This window comes from Trachymyrmex septentrionalis, unplaced genomic scaffold (genome assembly GCF_001594115.1).
Source record: "Trachymyrmex septentrionalis isolate Tsep2-gDNA-1 unplaced genomic scaffold, Tsep1.0 scaffold20, whole genome shotgun sequence".
In the NCBI taxonomy this organism is placed as follows: Eukaryota; Metazoa; Arthropoda; class Insecta; order Hymenoptera; family Formicidae; genus Trachymyrmex; species Trachymyrmex septentrionalis.
The window spans coordinates 5918606-5938278 of NW_017305180.1; the positions used below are offsets into that span (position 1 = coordinate 5918606).

Sequence of the window (19673 nt, forward strand, 5' to 3'; positions counted from 1 at the left end):
TTAAATCTTTATTATTATATATTTAACTATGTTAATGAAACTAAATAAAAAAATTAGTTATATCACGGTAAATCATTATAGAATAAATTAAAAACTTATTCCATATTCAAATAATTATTTACATCAAATAGATATTTTTCATTCAATTGAAAAAGGATATTAATTATTCATTGAAAATATGTGTTTTCCAATCATATAAGTTCTGAACCCGCAACTCAACTCAAATTAGGATTAAGATTTTCAGTCAGAATCCCGACAGTTGAGAGACATATAAAACACGAAGTAGTCTAGGTGGTGGATCTAGCATTTTGTGACATAAAACACTCATCTAACAAATTTCAAGCGGAACGTGAGACGGCGGTTTACCTTCGTCGCTAAAGTGAGACCGGTTCGTTTCGAGGAGGATTACGAAAACGACTCTATTTCCCGGGCGTATCTAGCGAGCGGTCATAGAGCGGATTAACCACAGATCCTGGACATTGTGTACTAGCCGATAGGCAAACAATGAGTTCGAGCGTAGGTATGGCGACAACAGCTTTTCGCCGAGTGAGAGATAGAGACAGAGAAGTGTTATTTAACTACGCTGAGACAACGCGACATATCCTCATAGCAGGTACCTGCAATCAAGAGATTGGTCAGCGAAATTCGGTCGGTGGGTCTTCACTTTACTGACTAGACAGCGTGGGGACGTGGATGGTGCAGCGCGCTTTAATGGTAAAAAGATTCGAAAATAAGGAGAAATAAGGAGAGAACGAAGCAGTGTGGAACATTGATTACGAAACGTCGATCTGACGTGGTGATCGCGATAATCGCGTCACAGTCTTCACAATCGAACGTTTTATAAGTCAATTATTCCTCTTCCTCGTTCAACGTCCTTTCTCATATACATGACAGCTACAACCATGCTGTTTAAATGTCTATACAGACATTATCGTAATAGATCTTAATGTAAGCCGTTGCCAATTTCTGCGATTGTTACATGCACACTATTTCTGTAAGTGAAAAGATAATATAATCCTGTATATAATCTTTCTACCAATAAGTGATCGCGCTGCGGAATCTACGATAAAGATTTGGGGAAAAGCGGAGGGCATAGGCGCCGACGTATACCTAAATTGGATCAAATATTTTGTTAAATAATTCATGTTGATTGAGTTAAATTCAATAACAATAATAAGTCTTAAAACAGTCCGATTCTCCAGAGTGAAGAAATGAGAGTTGGATAAAGGGTTGTATTACAATTTTTCTATAAAAGCTGCAACGAGACCAGAGGAGGCTCTTCAGAGGTACTAGCACTGTAGAGCAGGCAAGTTAAACTAAATAAAAGTGCAGTTCAATTAGCTGATATAAACTGGAGAATGATTATCGCGCGCCGTCGGCGCCTATGACGATGAATAAGCAGTAGACGGTTATTAGATAGTTACCAATGTGAGTAAGTAAATTGTACGTAGATTATAGGCGTGTGTTAGATGTGAGTAAGGTAGGTTTTCCGCTTTAAGTAGACGCTGTTGCGCGCCGGGGAGTTCACCGCTGTGTCGTTACTGGAACATAGCCGGTGCTCGTTTTCACACACGCAAAGAACACACACACACACACTTTGCCATTAGCCGAACAGCTATGGCAATCCCACGCGCGAAAGTCGCACAGGGTGTCCTTTCTCAACCCTTTCTTGCCTGACCGCAACAAAGATACATAGAAAGCAATCTGTGTCAAGTTAGCGGGGAAAATGTCAAAATTGGTTCTTTTTTTCGTTTTTATCGTTGTTATTATATTGAATAAACTTTAATTTTAATATAATCGCGGCAACGATGTGCATGTTTGTGCATCGACCTTTCAAAATGCATATCTTCTGGAAGAAAATTGAAAAGTTCATCAGATAGCTTCTCGAATTTCCATGACCGATTATCATTATTGAACCAATTCAAATTAGCAATTAATTTAATGATTGTTTCTATCTGTAGCGAAAAAAATAAAACAAAATAATTGCGTTTGAAAGCAATTTCAAGAAATTGGGCAACAGAGGGTTGAAAGGATAAACTCGCTCTCGCAAAGATGCTGAGACTGCATCTTTCCCTTGTAACTTCGAAAGTCAGTTGCACCAATGTTAACGAACTGATCTTCTTCATTTTTGAAGAAGATCAATAGAATTTTTCCCCCTCTCTACTTCTAATAATTATAGTAAGCTATCTTTTTTATGTAAAAAAAAATGAATTAAATTATTATTTATTATAAACTGATATTTTTAACAGAATATCCAGTAGAAACATTATAGAAAAGCTTTCTGATATCTACGTTACTGTGAAGAAAAAAAAATTATAGTAAAAAATTAAGTGTCGTCAGAATAAGCAGAAGTAATTGGTAATCTTAATCGGGAGTTTAACAGCCACAATCACAGGTGCAATTGATTCCGGAACAATCATTGCAGTAAATGCATAACTACAACGTTTTCAGCGTAACGAATGACAACAGAATCTGACAAAAAAGATATATTTGATCCTTGCGAAGCGTGGGAAGATCATTTGTTACAATATTGCCGGAATGTATTATTAGAAAAACTTACCTTCGTCGTCGTAGAGATGCATTCTGTCCTGGTAAGATGAACTGACCTCTAGGAATCACCATGCGCGCGTTACCCTGAGCAGGCCGCGAACCTCCGTGCGCCTGCAGTATGCTCAAATGAGCGGCATATCCATCGTACAGTATTGTCGCCATAGCTTGATGCTTCTTGGATACTTTGCCGATGATGAAGATTTGGCTCGGTTTAAGACTTACCGCCGTGTACACGTTAATATCTTTCTCGCTGCCATACGCCTGATGGATTATCATACCGTGCTCCTACAATTGATCATTATTAATTCAGTGTCAAAATTGTATCGTATAGATTAAAGAAATATGCAGCAAATTGATCATAATTTAACTTGTATTTGTTCCAAGATGTAAAAAAAGAATATTATTACACTTTCTTAATTTTGGATTTAAAAAAATTGATATTTTATAATAGATATACTTGTAACGCGCGCGCGCGCGGTACATTATAGAACGCCTATTTTTATCGGTTGTCGATATTCATTTGCACAACAATAAACCGGTCCCCTATCGTTAAAGGTCATTTATTTTTTTTAAATTTAATTTAATTTAGTAATAATTCATTTGTAGATTTATTTATTAATTAGAAAATAAAGATATTTACTATCTGAGAGAATTGATCCCTCATGAATATTTAATCGATTTATCTAGTTCTATTATTAGTTATATATGCTAACTATACATAATCCTAGTAAGCTTCGCACAAACCTTCACAAGCTTATTCAAGTAGGCGGCTTTGTGGGCGAGCGGATCCCTGGACAGGCCGTCGGCAAATGAAACGAGACCGTGAGGAAAATTATGCTGCGACAGCCAGGAAACTACTGTCTGTTGTTGCATATCAGGTCTCGCGGTAATATAAATGATGAGGTAACCCAGTTCCTGCCAATGCCTACAAGAAATAATAAAGAGCTTTATTTAATAATGTTATTATTATCTTTTTAAAAAAGAAAAATATTATTAAATTTGTCAAAATATATATTTTTATAATTCATTTATAGATACAATCATATGACATCTTTTTGTTTAAATTTGAGTCAATTTGTTGTTATCCCAAAATATCGAAATAAAAGATACAACATACAGATCACAAAAAATATATTTGTAAAATTATTTCTTAATGTTGTCTAGAAATCAAGTTGAATAATAATAAAGATTTAATCATCAACTATAAGCATCTTACATACACATTCAGTAAAAAAGCTTAGTGATAAAAATTTTTTAATATTTTTGCATTTCACCAAAATAAACGCAATTCACAGAATTCGTCCTAATTTGTTCTTTATAATGCATTACCTCACAACGTCGACGGCACCAGCCCAGACTTTCGGATCTTTACCACTCACAGACTTACTGGCGGCAAAAGAACCGTCTATGCTAAAAACCACACATTCAGTTCTCGGCGGTATCACAGCCACGAAAAAATCTACAGATGTATGATCTCCCCTAGAACGTAAACATATGCATGCATTCGGATTAAAAAAGTTAAATTTCTCTCGCTAAATAAAGAGCTAATTTATATTAATTACATCTTTAATTGTTTTGATTCATCTATATTCTAATTTTCATTCAGGTTCCAGATAGCCAAGTCTGTAAATTTTTTTTAATATCTGCTACACACTATGCCAACAAAATGATAACAGATGTACATAATACTGTTGAGACAGACTGCTAGAAAAAACGTAACAGAATCTGCAAGCGTCAGATAATGTCGGCAGGATCTGATCAATTTCTGCCAACAATTTACCTTCACATTATGTCGACAGGCGATATTAACAGAACACAAGCCTAATGCGAACGTAATTGATGGCAGACTGCCGTCATTTTCTGCTCGAACCTATTGACAGTCTGCTAGAAGACTGCAAACATTTGGCTATTTGGGTGTAATGTAAAATATTAATTTCAATCTTCCTCGACTAGTGTATTGATTGTAATTAATTATAATTATTGGTTACAACTTTAATCCATGAGCTATTTATATTAATATCTATTTTAAAGAGGACAATACATTACCTTACAATCATCTTTATTGGATAAAGCCCGTAACCTAGCGTTTTGTCATCTGGTATTTTGTAAATTATTCTACCATTCTTGTCAGTTACCTCGGTAGAGAGGTAAGTCCACTCGCCTGCCGGTGCGTTTTTCATAATATGGATATCAACTTTCTCACCTGCGAATGATAAATATTTTCTGCTTACATTTAATGTCACATTTTCAACGATTGAACATTTTCAACATAAAATTATTATTAATAATAAATTAAAAATTATTATTTATTATTATTATGACAAATTTAAGTAAGTTATAGATTAAACACTAAATTTTGATACTGATTAAGGATTTACAAAGATTAGTTTTAGACAATTTTTTAAAATTTTATTTATACCTGTTAAAGTTATCATATCAATAGGACTGTACATAAACCTAGCGACTAATATTTGTGGTACACCTTCCCTCACGATGACATCATTCGCTCTGTGATTGGCAGCAACATTCTGAAATATGTCAATGTAAGCAATACAGCTAAAGAATTTTAAAATAACTAAAAGATTAAAAATTAAATTTAAATAAATAAAAGAATAAACCTTAATTTTAACGGAGGTACGTTTTTTATTCCATTTTTCTCTGGGTTGACCTGGACGGAAGCAAGTGAGATCTTTTTCCTCGTTGCCGAGCAATGGTGCATCGACTCTGCCCAATTGCCTCAAAATAAACGCGATCACATCCGGAGACTCCCAATAACTAGCGTGGAAGATATGCGGCAAGGCGTTCGTAGGAAAATTAGTGAGACCTTCTGGACAATAGAGCGCATAATCTAGTCTTTTGGTACCCCACCACTTTTGCATCACTGAAATGAGATAATAAACGTGTCAGACTATTTCAATATACTTAATATTATACACAATAATTCATTTTTAAATAAAAAAATCACTTATGTAGAACAATTATAACAAATTTAATCTTGGAATTTGAGGTTCTAGATAAGTCTTTAAACCGTAGGTACAGCAAATGAATAACAATATAATAAATAATTTCTACTTACGGGCAGACACTGCCTGTAAAGGAACATTATCGATAATGCCTGACATTGTACTTTGAAGTGATATATCGGATAATCTTCTTAAATGCGACATTTGAAAATTGGGAACGTTCAATCCATCAGCGTACAGCTGCGGATTGGTCTGGATAGTCTCCACTGAAATTAAATTACAATCTGCGTTAAAATTTTTTTCCTAATTTTGCCATAAATCTTGAAAAATAGAAAAAGTAACTTCCGTTCCTATATTTACATAATTATATATTTACAATCTTAATATACTTACGCAAGTGATAAGGTTGGCCGTTGCCGAGTGGATACTTTCCATATTCAGCAATATTAACTGGCGCAATTAAGGAAAATCTCGCTGAAATCAAGGGTTCTAATCTCGCAGCCACAGGTTCCGTAGGATGAAACAGATTGTATACTTGATTGACTAACGGTCTGGGTATGAAACTATTTCTGTCGCTCGATGCGGTGATCTTTCTGTAAGCGAGGACTAGTGCAAGCGGACTACCGAACATAAAAAAGTCACCCACTTCGAAGTCCAACTTGTTGTCACTGCAAACGACATGTTAATAAAAATCAATTAAGATTTTCATAATTATGAGCCAATTCTATTGACATATAATGCATTATGTCTAAGGAATAAATTGTTCAACGGGTCATACTGAACTAGTTTTCCTTTTCATCTTTTTTTCTTAGCTATATTTATCGAGAGATTATTGATACAATCCTTGTGCTCACTTCGTGCCAGAAGACCTTCTTCGAGGAGATGGCGCAGACAGATGCTTGCCGTCTTCATTTCCACTATTGTCATTGCCCTGCTGACCGGTACCCTCCAGAATGCTGTTTTCGCTGCTGTGTCTCGAGTGCTGTGTCGCTTTGCACAGAGCGTCATAGGTCAAGATCGACCCTACTGAGTCGCTCACAAAGCATATCTGTCCGCTGAAACCTTTACCCTCGTCGCTCTTAATAAAATCATGGTACACTTGGTTGGCACTCATCACCACACGCGAGACTGTGTCTTGATATTCAGAACTCGAGCTTGCTAGAAGCGGAATCGCGCCGATCGGAATGGTATCGTGCGTCACTTGCGGAGCGTCCATGCACGAAGGCGACATGTCAAAGCTGTATGGACTCAGGCTACGCAATAAAATTATAAAATTATACTAACATCCACAAATGATTTGAATGCAAAAGATAAATGATATTACCTTGACAAAATGCCCAAGCCTTCAGTGCAAATGGAAGGACAGGCGACGAATTTAATGGATACGTGGCCGACCATGCTAGGATAATGCTGTCTCATAATGGATTCAAAAGCTCCGCGGAATGTCGTTATATCTGACTTTTTTGCCGTTAAATCGACATTCGCATCTGAAACACAAAAATAATTCTGGATCAATATATTTTATATACATATACCGTAATCTTCTTGACTTTGAATTTTTTCCACATAAATAAAATAAAGAAATATATATATAGAAAATAAAAATTCCATAACTAAACAGTTACATAGAAATGAATCTATATAATTGTACGTATGCAAAATAAAAATCTACAATTTTTATAAATTAAGAAAAATTAATAGCTTGTAAATCATACAAAAAAAAAAACAAAAGAGTTCGTACTTACCTAAAACACTGCCGCCGTGTATCACAATAATTAAGACAGTAATTTTGCACGGTTGATGCGTAGGAGAATGTTGAGGAGACGCTGGACATGACACGTCGATGCTGGCCGACGTGCTGATCTGCAATCTCCTACTGCTTCGTTCGTTAGTGATACGTTGCAGATAGGAAGGTGAAAATATTGTATCCTCTGAAAAAAAAAGCATCCCCATTATTATTCTCCGCGGTAAAAGAACGAAGAAAAATTTAATAATTTAAATTTGTTCTACGTTTTATCATATATTTCGAAAATGAAAATAATTACTTAGATGGTAAATGATACAACGTGAGCTTAATAATATTTATTACATTTATGCTACAAGGATATTTTTTTAAATACGTATTAACCTTGCTCGTTTGCCACAGATGGTGTCCGCACGCTCGTATCCTCCCCTTCTGCTAGAAGATCCAAAGAACTCCATTTAGCTAATGAAGAGCTATCTTCAAAGTCCTCTGTGTAATCAGAAACGTTAACACTGCTTATGCAATGTGCTTTTTTCCAGATTAATCATATATGTTTTGAAACAGGACTTGCAATAGTATATGAATCGAAAGATAAAATATAAAATATAATGTTTCAAAGGACATGAGCTCATAAACACTAACAATTTTAACAATATTTGCCTAATAATTTACGATGTAAATAAAAATTTAATTGCAATTATATAGATTATTTAAATTCTAGATTATATTGAAATCGTTTTGCATATATTACTTCTAATGCAATATCTATGTGAAAATCTATCTAATGTAAGCAAAACGAATTAATTTTCGTTAACATTAATCTGTTAAGTCTCTTTACTACGTATAGCCATGCTGCTGCATGCCGCATGTGAGCTTTTCGCGGAATTTCATGCTCGAGTCTAATCTTAGTCGCATGTCACGCTAAAAGATGCAAATATTGTATGTGCCAAACAGCTCGATTTATCGTTTTGTCTACAGCGTCTACACGTATTTTAAGGCCAGTTTCTTTAGTTTTACAGAAACGATATGTGTGACGGTTCTCTTTCTTTTTCTTTCTTTTCCTTTTTTTTTTCTTCCTTTTTTCTTCGCAACTTATCTCGCTTATTACTTAATCATTCTACGTGTCCTACCTTTGCGTATAACAGGTATAATGAACCCAGCTGCAGTATGGGGGTGCGACATAAAAAACAAAGAGGATACACATAAAAACGCAGCACATGCTGTTGTTTCTACTTGAGTTATCAATGCATTGTTGCAAGACACACTTCTTTCGCATGATTAAGAATGACAAAGAATATCCTTATAAGACTTATCAGTATCGGTATCATCAGATTACAGAAAATGTTCTTTGTCCCAAGAGAAATTATACGTATACTATACAGAAACATCTTAACTACAGAATGTCAGATATCTTTAAATAATATATAATGTCTGAAACATTCGTAATAGATATTTCCTGGAAAATTTTCTCAACGTTAATTATTATTTATTCTATGTTAATTAATTTTGACATTAATGACTAATTGATATTCAATAGCTTTTTAAATTCTTTAAAATATTCAGTACATTTGTCTTTTTAAATAATATGTTTTTTTCTTAAACTAATCAGATTCGACATTTATAATGTCATCTTATTTTTACATCTTTCGATTGATTTAGTGAGTGACTCATTATATGTGTACAATGGAAAGCAGCGTGTCACAGAATTATCATCTTGCTATTATTTATTATGAGTCGTGTTAATGCGTTTCTTTTCTAGATTATCACAGGCATGCTATACGTACGCATGCGTCGTAATAATCTTACCCTGACAATCGAAGAATTCATCATCGCTGCCGGATTCGGACTCCCTGACGATGCTTTCCAGCCTCCAATTTGCGAGCTGGATGTCGAAGTTCTTATTCGTATTTGGCGAATGCACGGGCATGTTGTTCTTTGTCCACTTCTTCTTGGTCTTTTCATCGGTCGCATTTCTACAACGCAGTTCACTTTTAGGTCAATTAATTTGTTAATACATTATCGATCGGAGACGTATTAGTCGGACTCGTCTTTTGTTATCAAACATTACTGACTGGTGACAAGTTCTCTCATTTGTATATTCAGAATTTATGCCCAATTTCTTCATCTCTAGATAACTTAATCCAAAAGATATCTCCCAGAATACAATGGAGATATTTCTTGGATAAGGTTATCCGCAGCTTATCTGTAAGTGAAGAAATTGAGTATTAACCGTAATTGTTAGAACTTAAAATTGATAATTTTCATTATAATATTTATGATTGTATTTATCCTTTACTTTCTATTGCAGTTTGTTTCTTCCAAACCTTGATACATTACAAATGAAATTTTATATACTTGTACGAAAAATAATCAGTCACAGACATTAATTTCTGCAAAACACCCAGTCAATAATGTCTTAATTCAATCATACGTTAAATGGAATCTAATAAATCGTATCTGCATTAATAATACTATTATTATCATATTATTCTGTTATCTTCTTTGATATTTTATTCAGTTCCTTATTTAGTTCTTTATGATAGTTAGTCTCAGTCAAAGCTACAAATTACTAATGTCACAATTATAGACACAATTATTCACTATTATCTTATCATTTTAAGAGAATAATAACCGGTATTCATAGATTCTTATTTCCAAACCATCTTAAGTATTTCTTAAGATGTTAATATGACTCCGTGATTGGTTTATGACATCTTACAATTTACAATTAAGACTTATGAAAGTCCTAAATATAAACGTGATAATGAATATTACCTGGTATACTCACACACACACACACACACACACACACACACACACACACACCCACACCCACACACACACACACACACACACACACCCACACCCACACACACACACACACACACACACACCCACACCCACACACACACACACACACACACACACATATATATACACACATAATGACGATATGCAAATTCTATCATAAATTACATGCCTTAGTCAATAGATACAAAAATATTAAATAAGTACGTCGAATAATGTTTTTATAGTTATACAAAATCATTTATAAAATCATTCTTCTGAAAAGCTATCATATATAATAAATAATCAAATGAAAAATTTGTTTTGCATCTTTAATTCGTTATCAGGAAAAATCATCTTTTCACTAAGATAATTGCACCACGATTTAGCGAAAGTCAATTAAATTTTTTCGAAAATAAAATCTTGATAGAAGGTGCAAGTTTATTCATCGGCATAACATTCTGCGTGAAGCAACTAGGGTGGAATAATCTTACTTGATCTCATCCAAATCGATCGGCGAGTCTTCGGGACTAATCTCGCCCTCAGAACTGGCCGCTGTATTGATGATGGGAATGTCGGATGGCTTCCTGACGGACGGCGGACTCTGCGCCTCTTCGTTCTTCTCGATGCTGCCCAGGGTGGCCGCCAGCGTCTTGGCTACTGCCGACTCTTCCGACGTCATCGTTGCGTTCGTCGCTGTCGCCGTTGCCGTCGTGATCGACGTCGTTGTCGTCGTTGTCGCCGTCGCGCTCATTTTCCGAGTCTCGCCGTCCTCGAGCTCGTCCTCTGACCCATCACCGAGACCCATCTTCCGTTGCAGCGCCAATTGCGTCTGCCGCTCGATCTCCCTGATATCTTCCATCGTCAGACCGTTCCACTCGTCCTGCCAAGCCCAGGCCTGCCTGTGCGCCCGCACCATTGTCTTCCGCAGAGCTGGAATCGACCTTAATACGTCTCACGCACGGCCGACCGGGTGCACCGGTTAAAATTAACCCTTTCGATCACGACCTCTTGTACGTTACGAAAGGAAGAAGCTACTCCAGTATCGGCAAACGGCAACGTCCGATATCGCGAATATAAAAATGATAGCACAAATTGATAATGAAATAAGTTATAATTGTGTTCATTCGAAACGAGATAGTGTTTACGGAGAAATAAAAATCTATTTTTATCGACTTTGTGTGTGTGTGTGATCAGCAAATAAATATAAACTAAATTATCTAAATTAAAGTAGTAAGATAATAGATTTGGAATTCCAATACATTTGAATCGACTTTTTCTTTATAAGTACTTAAATATAGCAATTTAATTTGCGATTAATTTTTAATTTAAAATAAATGTAAATTAAAAGATCGTCAACGGAACAATGATATTCGTGATCGAAAGAGTTAACCCTTTAGCTGCCGGGCTCTTTGCATAAAAATTGATGTCATGTTAAATTTGACAAACTCAAATCAAAGCGTCGTTATTCATAGAAAAGCAAAAAATGAATAAATACCTAAGTTACAACAGTACAGAATGCTTCAGAGTGCAAATTCCTTTCAGTTACTTTTTTAATAAATAGTTATTTTGCACTCTATTTTATAACTGTTTGTTTCCTAATTAATTTAATTTTAAATACCATTCTATACAAATTCAAAATGTTTCTACCCTCGCACAATGTTTCTTTTTGACTCGTTAATTCCGACAAAATGCCCAACTTCTTGCAAAGGCATTCGATGTACCGAACGTATGAATTCTTAATTCGCGTTATGAAGGAGAAACATATAGTTAATTGACAAGGTTGAAGGTTTTTCCAATTTTGTGTTTCAGTTCTGTGTTACGAAGAAACGAGCATGCGATATCTTTACTCGGAATTGTCAGAAAGACCAATCTCATTTCTGAGAAATAATCTTCCCAAATCTGACCCGACGAAGAAGAAACGATTCTGCTTTTTATCTGCAGATAAAAATGTCAAAATACCCGGCATCCAAAGGGCAAGATAGGACAAAGAGGAGTGAGCACGTAACGGTACTAACCTACGTCGTGTATGAACTTTTCTAATTTCGTTTGCATGCCCCAATAATGGAACTCTACTCGGCATAGCTTGTACGCGCACATTAGTGACTTTCCCGACGGCGTTGGCTGTTGCTTTCCCTAGCGAGAGAATCGCTAATGTATCAAACTACTTCAGCGGATAAGTGTAAAAATACTTAAAAAAAACAATAGAGAAAGAGTGAGAAAAATGAGGGATGTATACTTCTACATCGGCCCAATAATCTTCCAGCCATGTATCCTCCAACGGGCCCCTTCCGGTCTTCTCTGATACGTACAGCTTCGGGTCCTCCTCCTTCACGTAATCGGCCCCATACGGCTGATCCTTGACAATGTCGATTATGTCTTGGGAACAAATTATCGCGGAGTCAATGTGACACATCGTGTTATTTCTTCATTATTAAAGTCAACGATCGTTTATTGCCTTATTAGAGCAATGGTAAAAAAAAAAATCTCTTTAATACTCGGAAAATCTAATTAAAACATTTCATGCCGCGTCAGTTTTATTTCTGTTTATCATAGTTATTAAATAATATCAATAATATGTATTTTATAGTGGTTGAAGGAAGTGCAAAAATTATTATTATTATTATAAAGAAAAAAGCTGAAAATACCAATATTGCATCATATGTCGTAATTACCCACGCACGATACAAACATTCTTTTATAATTCCGTTTCTTTTTATAGTCAAAATGTCAAACGGCGTGAATGGAAAATCCGGTGACCCACGCAGCACGAACTTTGTGTTAACTGATCCGAATTCAAACAGACAGAAACAAACGATGAGCATTCGTCTATAATAATACACAAAATCGTACACAAATTACAGCGAATGCAGTTTCATCGGGAAATCTATTTGAAAAAGTATCGCGAAATTCGTCCCATTGTTACGACGAACATTTTTTTTTTTTTTTTTTTAACAAAGTTCGCGGTATTTTTGTTTTCAGGTTCAATCAGAATTCTACATCGCTGTTAAATGGCACGTCATTCCGTCATTTCTAATCTCGTCTAATCTCCTCTTTACCCACGATCCTGTTCCTGTAATCACTGCCGGTGAGATTGAAAACGTTTTCCTGGTGGCCGTCGTCTGGAAAGTAGTAAGTTTCGATCTCGACGGAGAACTTTGCCACGAACGGGCATGTGTAGCGGGTCTTGGTGTACGGATAGGCGTTCCATGCTTCCTCCTTGGCGATCAATGCCGACTTGGGCAAGAGACTTTTGAACCAGCCCGGCAGATGACTGCCCACGTGATAGATTTTGTGTGTGTACTGCCCGTTACCACCTGGTCCGTTGCTGTACGGCTCGTTCTCGATTATCTCCACGCCGCTACCGGCACCCTTGCTCTCCTCCCGAGATTTTTTCTGCACGAGTTACACAGAGCGAACGGTTATTGATCACTTAAGGAACATTCATCGTGGACCATAACACCTTTATCCTTATCTTTATCGATGAGAGAACAGTCGCCGTTGAACAGGCATATTCGCACTGTATAAGGACGTAAATAGGGGGGAAAAAAAACAAGAAAAAAAGAAAGAAAAAGGATAGGATAGAGTTGCACGCACATGCAAAACAGGTAATTATAAAAAAAGGCAAAAAACGTAATGTAACGTCGACGATGTCGGATAGCGAGCGTTTCAATGTATGATGCGTTTTATGAGAGAAATTAATTCACATTAGAATCAGTATTGATCAGTAATATACAATTCATTACGGCTAATACGCATCAACAATAATTGACAACTAATATTCGATATGAGTTTGCATCATGAAATCAAACGTGCACAAATAAACTCAGCAGAAAATAGACAAGTCAGAATAAATCAAACTCGTAAAAACAGAAATCAGGGAGTTACGGTTGCGTCTAAAATAAACTCTCTGTAATTCACGCCTAGTTTTCGTAAATTGTAGAAAGTAAATGTTTATAGATTCGTATAAAACATGCGAAATATAAATAAATCTCAATTAATGATAAATAAAATTATCGCGCTGCTGTCCTTTCTTGCGAAGTGTGCATACAGAAAAATATCATTCTATTGTTAAGATAAATAATTATCTACTTTAATTTACTCTTCCTTTTAACGATTATCTTTAACAAAGAATATTTTCTTGATAATCTTAAAATGTAATTGTTACTAATTTTTAAAACACTTATTATGATACAACTCAAAACAAGAATCTTTGCTTAAGAATATTATAAATTTGATTGAAAAAGTGATTTTATATAATAAGCAAATCAAATTTGTTTTAATTTAATAATCTTGATTGAAGTATTAAACCCACTAGGATTCAAAACATATTTTAAATAACTTTCCTAATGCTTGTGATGAACTTACGATAGATTTATAGATATATACAGTTTTGGTCAAATACTCGAAGTAATTATTACTCGCACACAGTGTGTACTTTACTGTGTGTGTGTCGATGCGACTGGCTAATTGCGATAATTACCGCTATCATGTACAGCTGAGCGATTCGATACTCCTCTACCGTGAGAGGCAACGGTATGCGATACTCCTTGATCAACATTTTGTCGGAGCCTGTCCTGTATCACCCGTGCATCTTCGTAAAGTGCATCTCCCCTTCAGATATACTGGACGCCACCGCGTTCGACGTTTTCGCGACATCTCGAGAGGTTTTTCTCACCGAGGATCACGAGTGATGTCTCCATTTTGCGTCGTCAAGTATAATCTTCTGCAATGGAAGAAAGAAGATATCTTCATATCGCGTTACATCGGTCTGAATTTAAAGTAGAGCGCTACGATTGCTTCACGGATAGTATTCGAGAACCCTCCGATTTCACGCGCTCATATCACATAATAATGATCTTGATGCAATCTCCAGGATAGTGAAGCCCACTTGGAAAAAGGCAGACGGAAAGTAAATCAGTAGAGGGAAAAATAAAAGGCAAATACGAAAGAAAAAGAATTTCTTCTTCAAGGAAGTTACGAAGGCGGTTTACGAGTTGTCTTGATACATCATTTTAATGTCAACGTGCATGCAACGTCATGAACGATGCAGTGAAACTTCATCAGAGCGAGAAGCAACCTGATATTTCTCGCACTGAAGTAAACTGTAATGTTTACACCACTCGATGAGAGATATAGATATTTAAGATACGGAGATAACCTGTAAATTTCCTTGAAAAAAAAACCAAGGAAGCCTCAAAAGTATTATCAATAATTTATCTTCTATTGTTTATACCGAGAAAAACGATTGGTTGGATTAATTGAAATTCTGATTGAAAATGGATGAATCAGAATTTCTTAATTAAATCTTACAATTATATAATAGAATACTAGTTGTGACAATCCAGGATTCTGATTCATATAATCAAAATTTTCCATTTCGTCCATTTTCAATCAAACATTTTTCTCAGTGTATTATCTATTCTATACTCTTACAAGCGTCATACTTCATGACAATTCGATAATAATATCGACATATTGATAAATACTGCCGATGAAACAATCGTGTAACAAAAATGTGTTCTTTCAACTGTGAGAAACTGGATTGCACAATTAAAGGATACTTTAGAATTGAATGAGAGGCATGCGACTTTAATTATAACTCGTTTATTTAAAAAAGTATATAAAAAAATGAAGAAAATTAATAGGTGCCGAGAACTTCTATTATGTTATACTCGAGCTGTGCGCTGCTGGATCTTTTTTTTTTTTTTGATTAATTAAGTTCTTTGATAGGTCGTCTTGATTGCAGGATTCGCGTTATGGTGAACATTAACCACGTCGATCGTATCGCAAGTTCAGCGATACGTAAATATCACATCCTTTTTGATACGAATGTTTACTGTGCCGGAAATATTCGTAGTTTCCGGTGCTTAATCATAGTTAAAAGTAGCCATTAATAATCAACGCGAACAATATAAATCCGTGTCTAAAATCTAAAAGATTTAAGCTTGCGTAACAAGGTTTTTATCAATGCATTTAGTAAACAATAGCTATTTATGCAACTATATTATACAGATGAATATGGCCTTGGTACATAAATGATTTGCCAAACGAAATAATAATTGTGTGCAGCATTGAATAATGAATTAATATTCACATATATTTCCAATGTAAATCAAGAATTGTTAATTACATTGTCAACAGTCATATAAATTATCATATAATTTCAATATTTTTATTTTATTTCCTTCATTTAAAATTATATATATATCACATTCTGAGACAAGCGTTTCTTAAAAATATCACTGCGTATCTCAAGTACATTATTATTTGTACAAATTTGTGAACAGAAAGACAATTCGTTATAATTTAATACCTCAAAGATATCACATTTTAATTCGTTCTCCATCGTTATTCCTAATTTTGCGCGAAAAATATTGTTTTATGAAAATTCTCCAAAATACCGTTGATTTAAAGCGAATAATTGACGATAGGAAGCAACTGCGTTCTCGCATCCAGACAGAAGCAACACAACAATACGCAAAATGTTTATTTATACGCGAGTCAGCTCCCGCGTGCGAAATTAGCAGCCGGCAATTACGCGGTACAGATCGACTCGCTGCAAAATTCGTATTCATGAAACTACGAGCGTACCTGTAAACACATACGCACGCACACACGTATAAGATACACCCATCCACAAACAAAATTGCAAACTTTAATTGCCGTTCTGTGAATTCCGTATAAATACACGCTTACTCTGTGCGAGCGGGTAGATGTCGATGATAACGTCGGACACACCAACGCACGGCGCAGTTTCCGGAGTTACTTTCGGCTTTTTACATCTTTCCCGTGTCCCGATTAAAGTTCGCTTCGCGGAAGTGAGATACACGGAATCGGGACGCGAGAACGCGCGTGTCACTCCGTTACTTCAATTCGGAGAAATTTGCGATTACGTTCACACGTGAACGGTAACTGATACTTTAATCGCTAAAATTCATTCGTCGCTTCACTCAAGCGCGAAAAATTGCAAGGGGAATTCAATTTGTGTAGCTTCCCTGCACGCGAGTTTCAGTGAATGAATTTGATTTTTACTTTAAAAACAGTTTTTCTATTAAATCATTTTTGATTGCAGATAAAAAAATAATTTAATAGAAAAAAATAACTTACGTATAATTGTATATACGTATAGTATATACGTATAGTATATATAGTACACATTATATATAACATTTTCAGAAATAAAACCCTAAAATTATTATTAATCAAAAGAAAAATTGTTAATTTAATAAAAAAGTAAGCTTTAAGTGACACAATAAATGAGATGTGAAGCAGATTATTGCAGTTAATAATAAATTGCGAGGAAAGAAAAACTTTAAAAAATCTTAGTAAATATAATCCCTTCGAATATAAATTATTTTTACAACAATGAATTAATGTACATTATCGTATTATGTTTATTACGATCCTTTTCCGAAATTGTAAAGGGTATAGCATTACTTCTCACAGAAGTAACAGTATCGCGACGATGTAAACTCAAGAATTGTTTTAAATCTCAACATCAAAGAGAATAAAGAAACATACATACAAAACTCATACCTATTGCGTTGCAATCAATTAAGAAACGTATTCATGCATTTATTTTTATACTGCACGAGTTCACGTCAATTCGATTAAAAGGAAGGAACGCTTTTGACAAAAAAAAAAGGCAGGCGGCCCAAATTACCGATAAAAGGGTTAAACAATGACGTCAAATGATGCGAATGATGTCACAGAGGGGACGGCGAGGGCGCGATTGAAGGGTACTAAGGGGGGCGGCTCGACGACGATGGGACTAAGTGACAGCGAAAGACACACACGTGAACACACGACACGCGAACACGGCGACGCGTCGCCACCGACTGAACTGAACGGAGGAAACGGAGGAAGGCTGCTCGATTGGCGGCGCGATCGCACGCGCGACTCGTCGAACCCGCGAAATCGCTGCCGGCCAATCGGAGCTCGCACCTCGCGACCCGACGAGCCCGCGGGCAGGGCCGTAAATTAAACGGCGCCAATGAACAAACATGTTATTTTACAACAAAGAACTCGCACGCGTACACCGTTGTAATTTACGCACGTCATATAGTCCGGGGGCGACGGCTATCTCTTTTTTTTTTTTCGTCAATTATGAAAAGATTTAAAGGACAGGTTTATGTATACTATCGTTGTTTGCGTGTAAGATACGTACTTTTAAATTCTGCATTTTGCATGCTTTTACGTTTTACACCGATGTATCACCAGTGCACTTTTATAATCGTAATGTATGATATAAAAGTGTACCAGTAATATCTCTCGTGTGTACCAGTAATATCGTGTAAGAACGAATAAAATATTGCAAAAGCAATTTGCTGAAGAATTCTCCATGAAGGAACCGCTTCTTCGTAATCGCGTAATGACGTTGAAAAGAATAATCTCGAAGATTACCAAGATTTATCTTCAAGTAATGTGAAAGACAATCGACACATTTACAGATCTCCGTATGCGCATCTCCGAAATGAGGAGTGTCATATTGACGATTCAATATTCATAATGACACCTCGAAGATAACTCTTATCTACGTGGCGGATATAGGTACGGGAGATCTCACCGGGGATCGTTTCCAGATAATGGAGACGTGATACTGGAGATTGTTGTTAGATAATAGAAATGTGACGCCGGGGTGGTTAACTCGCCACTGCCCGGACAACCACCGTCCTCCACCGCCACCCGGTCTATTGATCGCCCCCGAACGACCAAGAAGGCGCGAGACCAGCTGCGCCACTCGCGCGCCGGCGAACCTTCGCGAGAAGGCGAGACTAAAAACGGCGTCGCGACGCCGCGATACCGGCGTGCGAGTCTTGTCACTGTCGGAGTCATTTTAACCCTTTCGGGATATTCGCCATCATAATTCGACAGCGAGATATCTTGAAAATATCCTGCACCTTTTGATACCTTTTGATACCTCTTCCGAGCCTCCCGCAGGATTCCACAAGTACTTACATCATACAGAAAAATATTATTCTATCGCTAAGAAAAATGGTTACTCGATTCACGTTTTTTTAAGTAACGATTATCTTTAACAAAGAATTTGATAATAAAATATACTTATTATAAATTTTTAAAATACTCATTGTATTATTCAAAACAAGAATTTATTTTCTTTTGAAGAATGTTATAAGACTGATCGAAGAAACGACTTTATGTAATAAGCAATTTGTTTTAATAATCTTAATTGAAGGATTATATAAATTTATTATAGGATGCAGAATACACTTTGAATAAATTTGATGCTTGCGATAAACTTTTATAATAAATTTGCGGAATATGAATTTTTTAAATACTTGAAACAAGCAATTACTTGCTTGTAACTTACAGTATGAATTTTTCTGTGCATCTTTTAAAATCTGAAAATTGTAAAGAGCCGTTGTTTCCCAATTTTTTTTACAAGCTTAAATTTAATAGACTAAAACGATCTATAAAACGCGGAGAAAAATAGAACCTCGATGTTGGAAGACAAAATAATGTAAGAGAAACAATTTTAACAAAGTGACTCTTTGGGAATTTTTTTTATTTAAACTTTTATACAGGGATTTCAAACAATTATTTCCGTAATAATTTCAAATAAATAAATGTTATCGAATCGTAAGTAATGAACGAGCTGCAATCAC

At 35.7% G+C, this 19673-nt stretch overlaps 1 protein-coding gene across 11 annotated transcripts in view; it reads right to left on the bottom strand.

Moving 5' to 3' along the window:
* LOC108747800 (protein retinal degeneration B) overlaps positions 1-19673 on the bottom strand; it is a 34357-nt gene that overhangs the window by 3439 nt on the left and 11245 nt on the right. Inside the window, exons 2-21 of one of the 11 annotated variants that reach the window (XR_001939266.1) lie at positions 14528-14770; positions 13104-13440; positions 12284-12423; positions 12063-12180; positions 10539-10977; positions 9064-9230; positions 7642-7746; positions 7259-7444; positions 6838-7000; positions 6368-6766; positions 5907-6181; positions 5627-5779; positions 5169-5431; positions 4970-5078; positions 4597-4753; positions 3880-4029; positions 3295-3475; positions 2561-2835; positions 1425-1541; positions 367-617 (exon numbers count right to left, since the gene is read on the bottom strand). Coding sequence is in view for 9 of the 11 variants with exons in the window: in XM_018485594.1 (XP_018341096.1) it covers positions 2561-2835; positions 3295-3475; positions 3880-4029; positions 4597-4753; positions 4970-5078; positions 5169-5431; positions 5627-5779; positions 5907-6181; positions 6368-6766; positions 6838-7000; positions 7259-7444; positions 7642-7746; positions 9064-9230; positions 10539-10977; positions 12063-12180; positions 12284-12423; positions 13104-13440; positions 14528-14605 (3695 nt within the window). In the remaining 2 variants the exon portion in view is untranslated. Of the gene's footprint in view, positions 1-366; positions 618-1424; positions 1542-2560; positions 2836-3294; positions 3476-3879; positions 4030-4596; positions 4754-4969; positions 5079-5168; positions 5432-5626; positions 5780-5906; positions 6182-6367; positions 6767-6837; positions 7001-7258; positions 7445-7641; positions 7747-8387; positions 8418-9063; positions 9231-10538; positions 10978-12062; positions 12181-12283; positions 12424-13103; positions 13441-14527; positions 14771-16743; positions 16813-17583; positions 17655-17710; positions 17873-18613; positions 18660-19673 lie in introns of those variants that run through there. The other 10 variants (XR_001939267.1, XM_018485596.1, XM_018485595.1 and 7 more) reach the window with 10 other exon arrangements.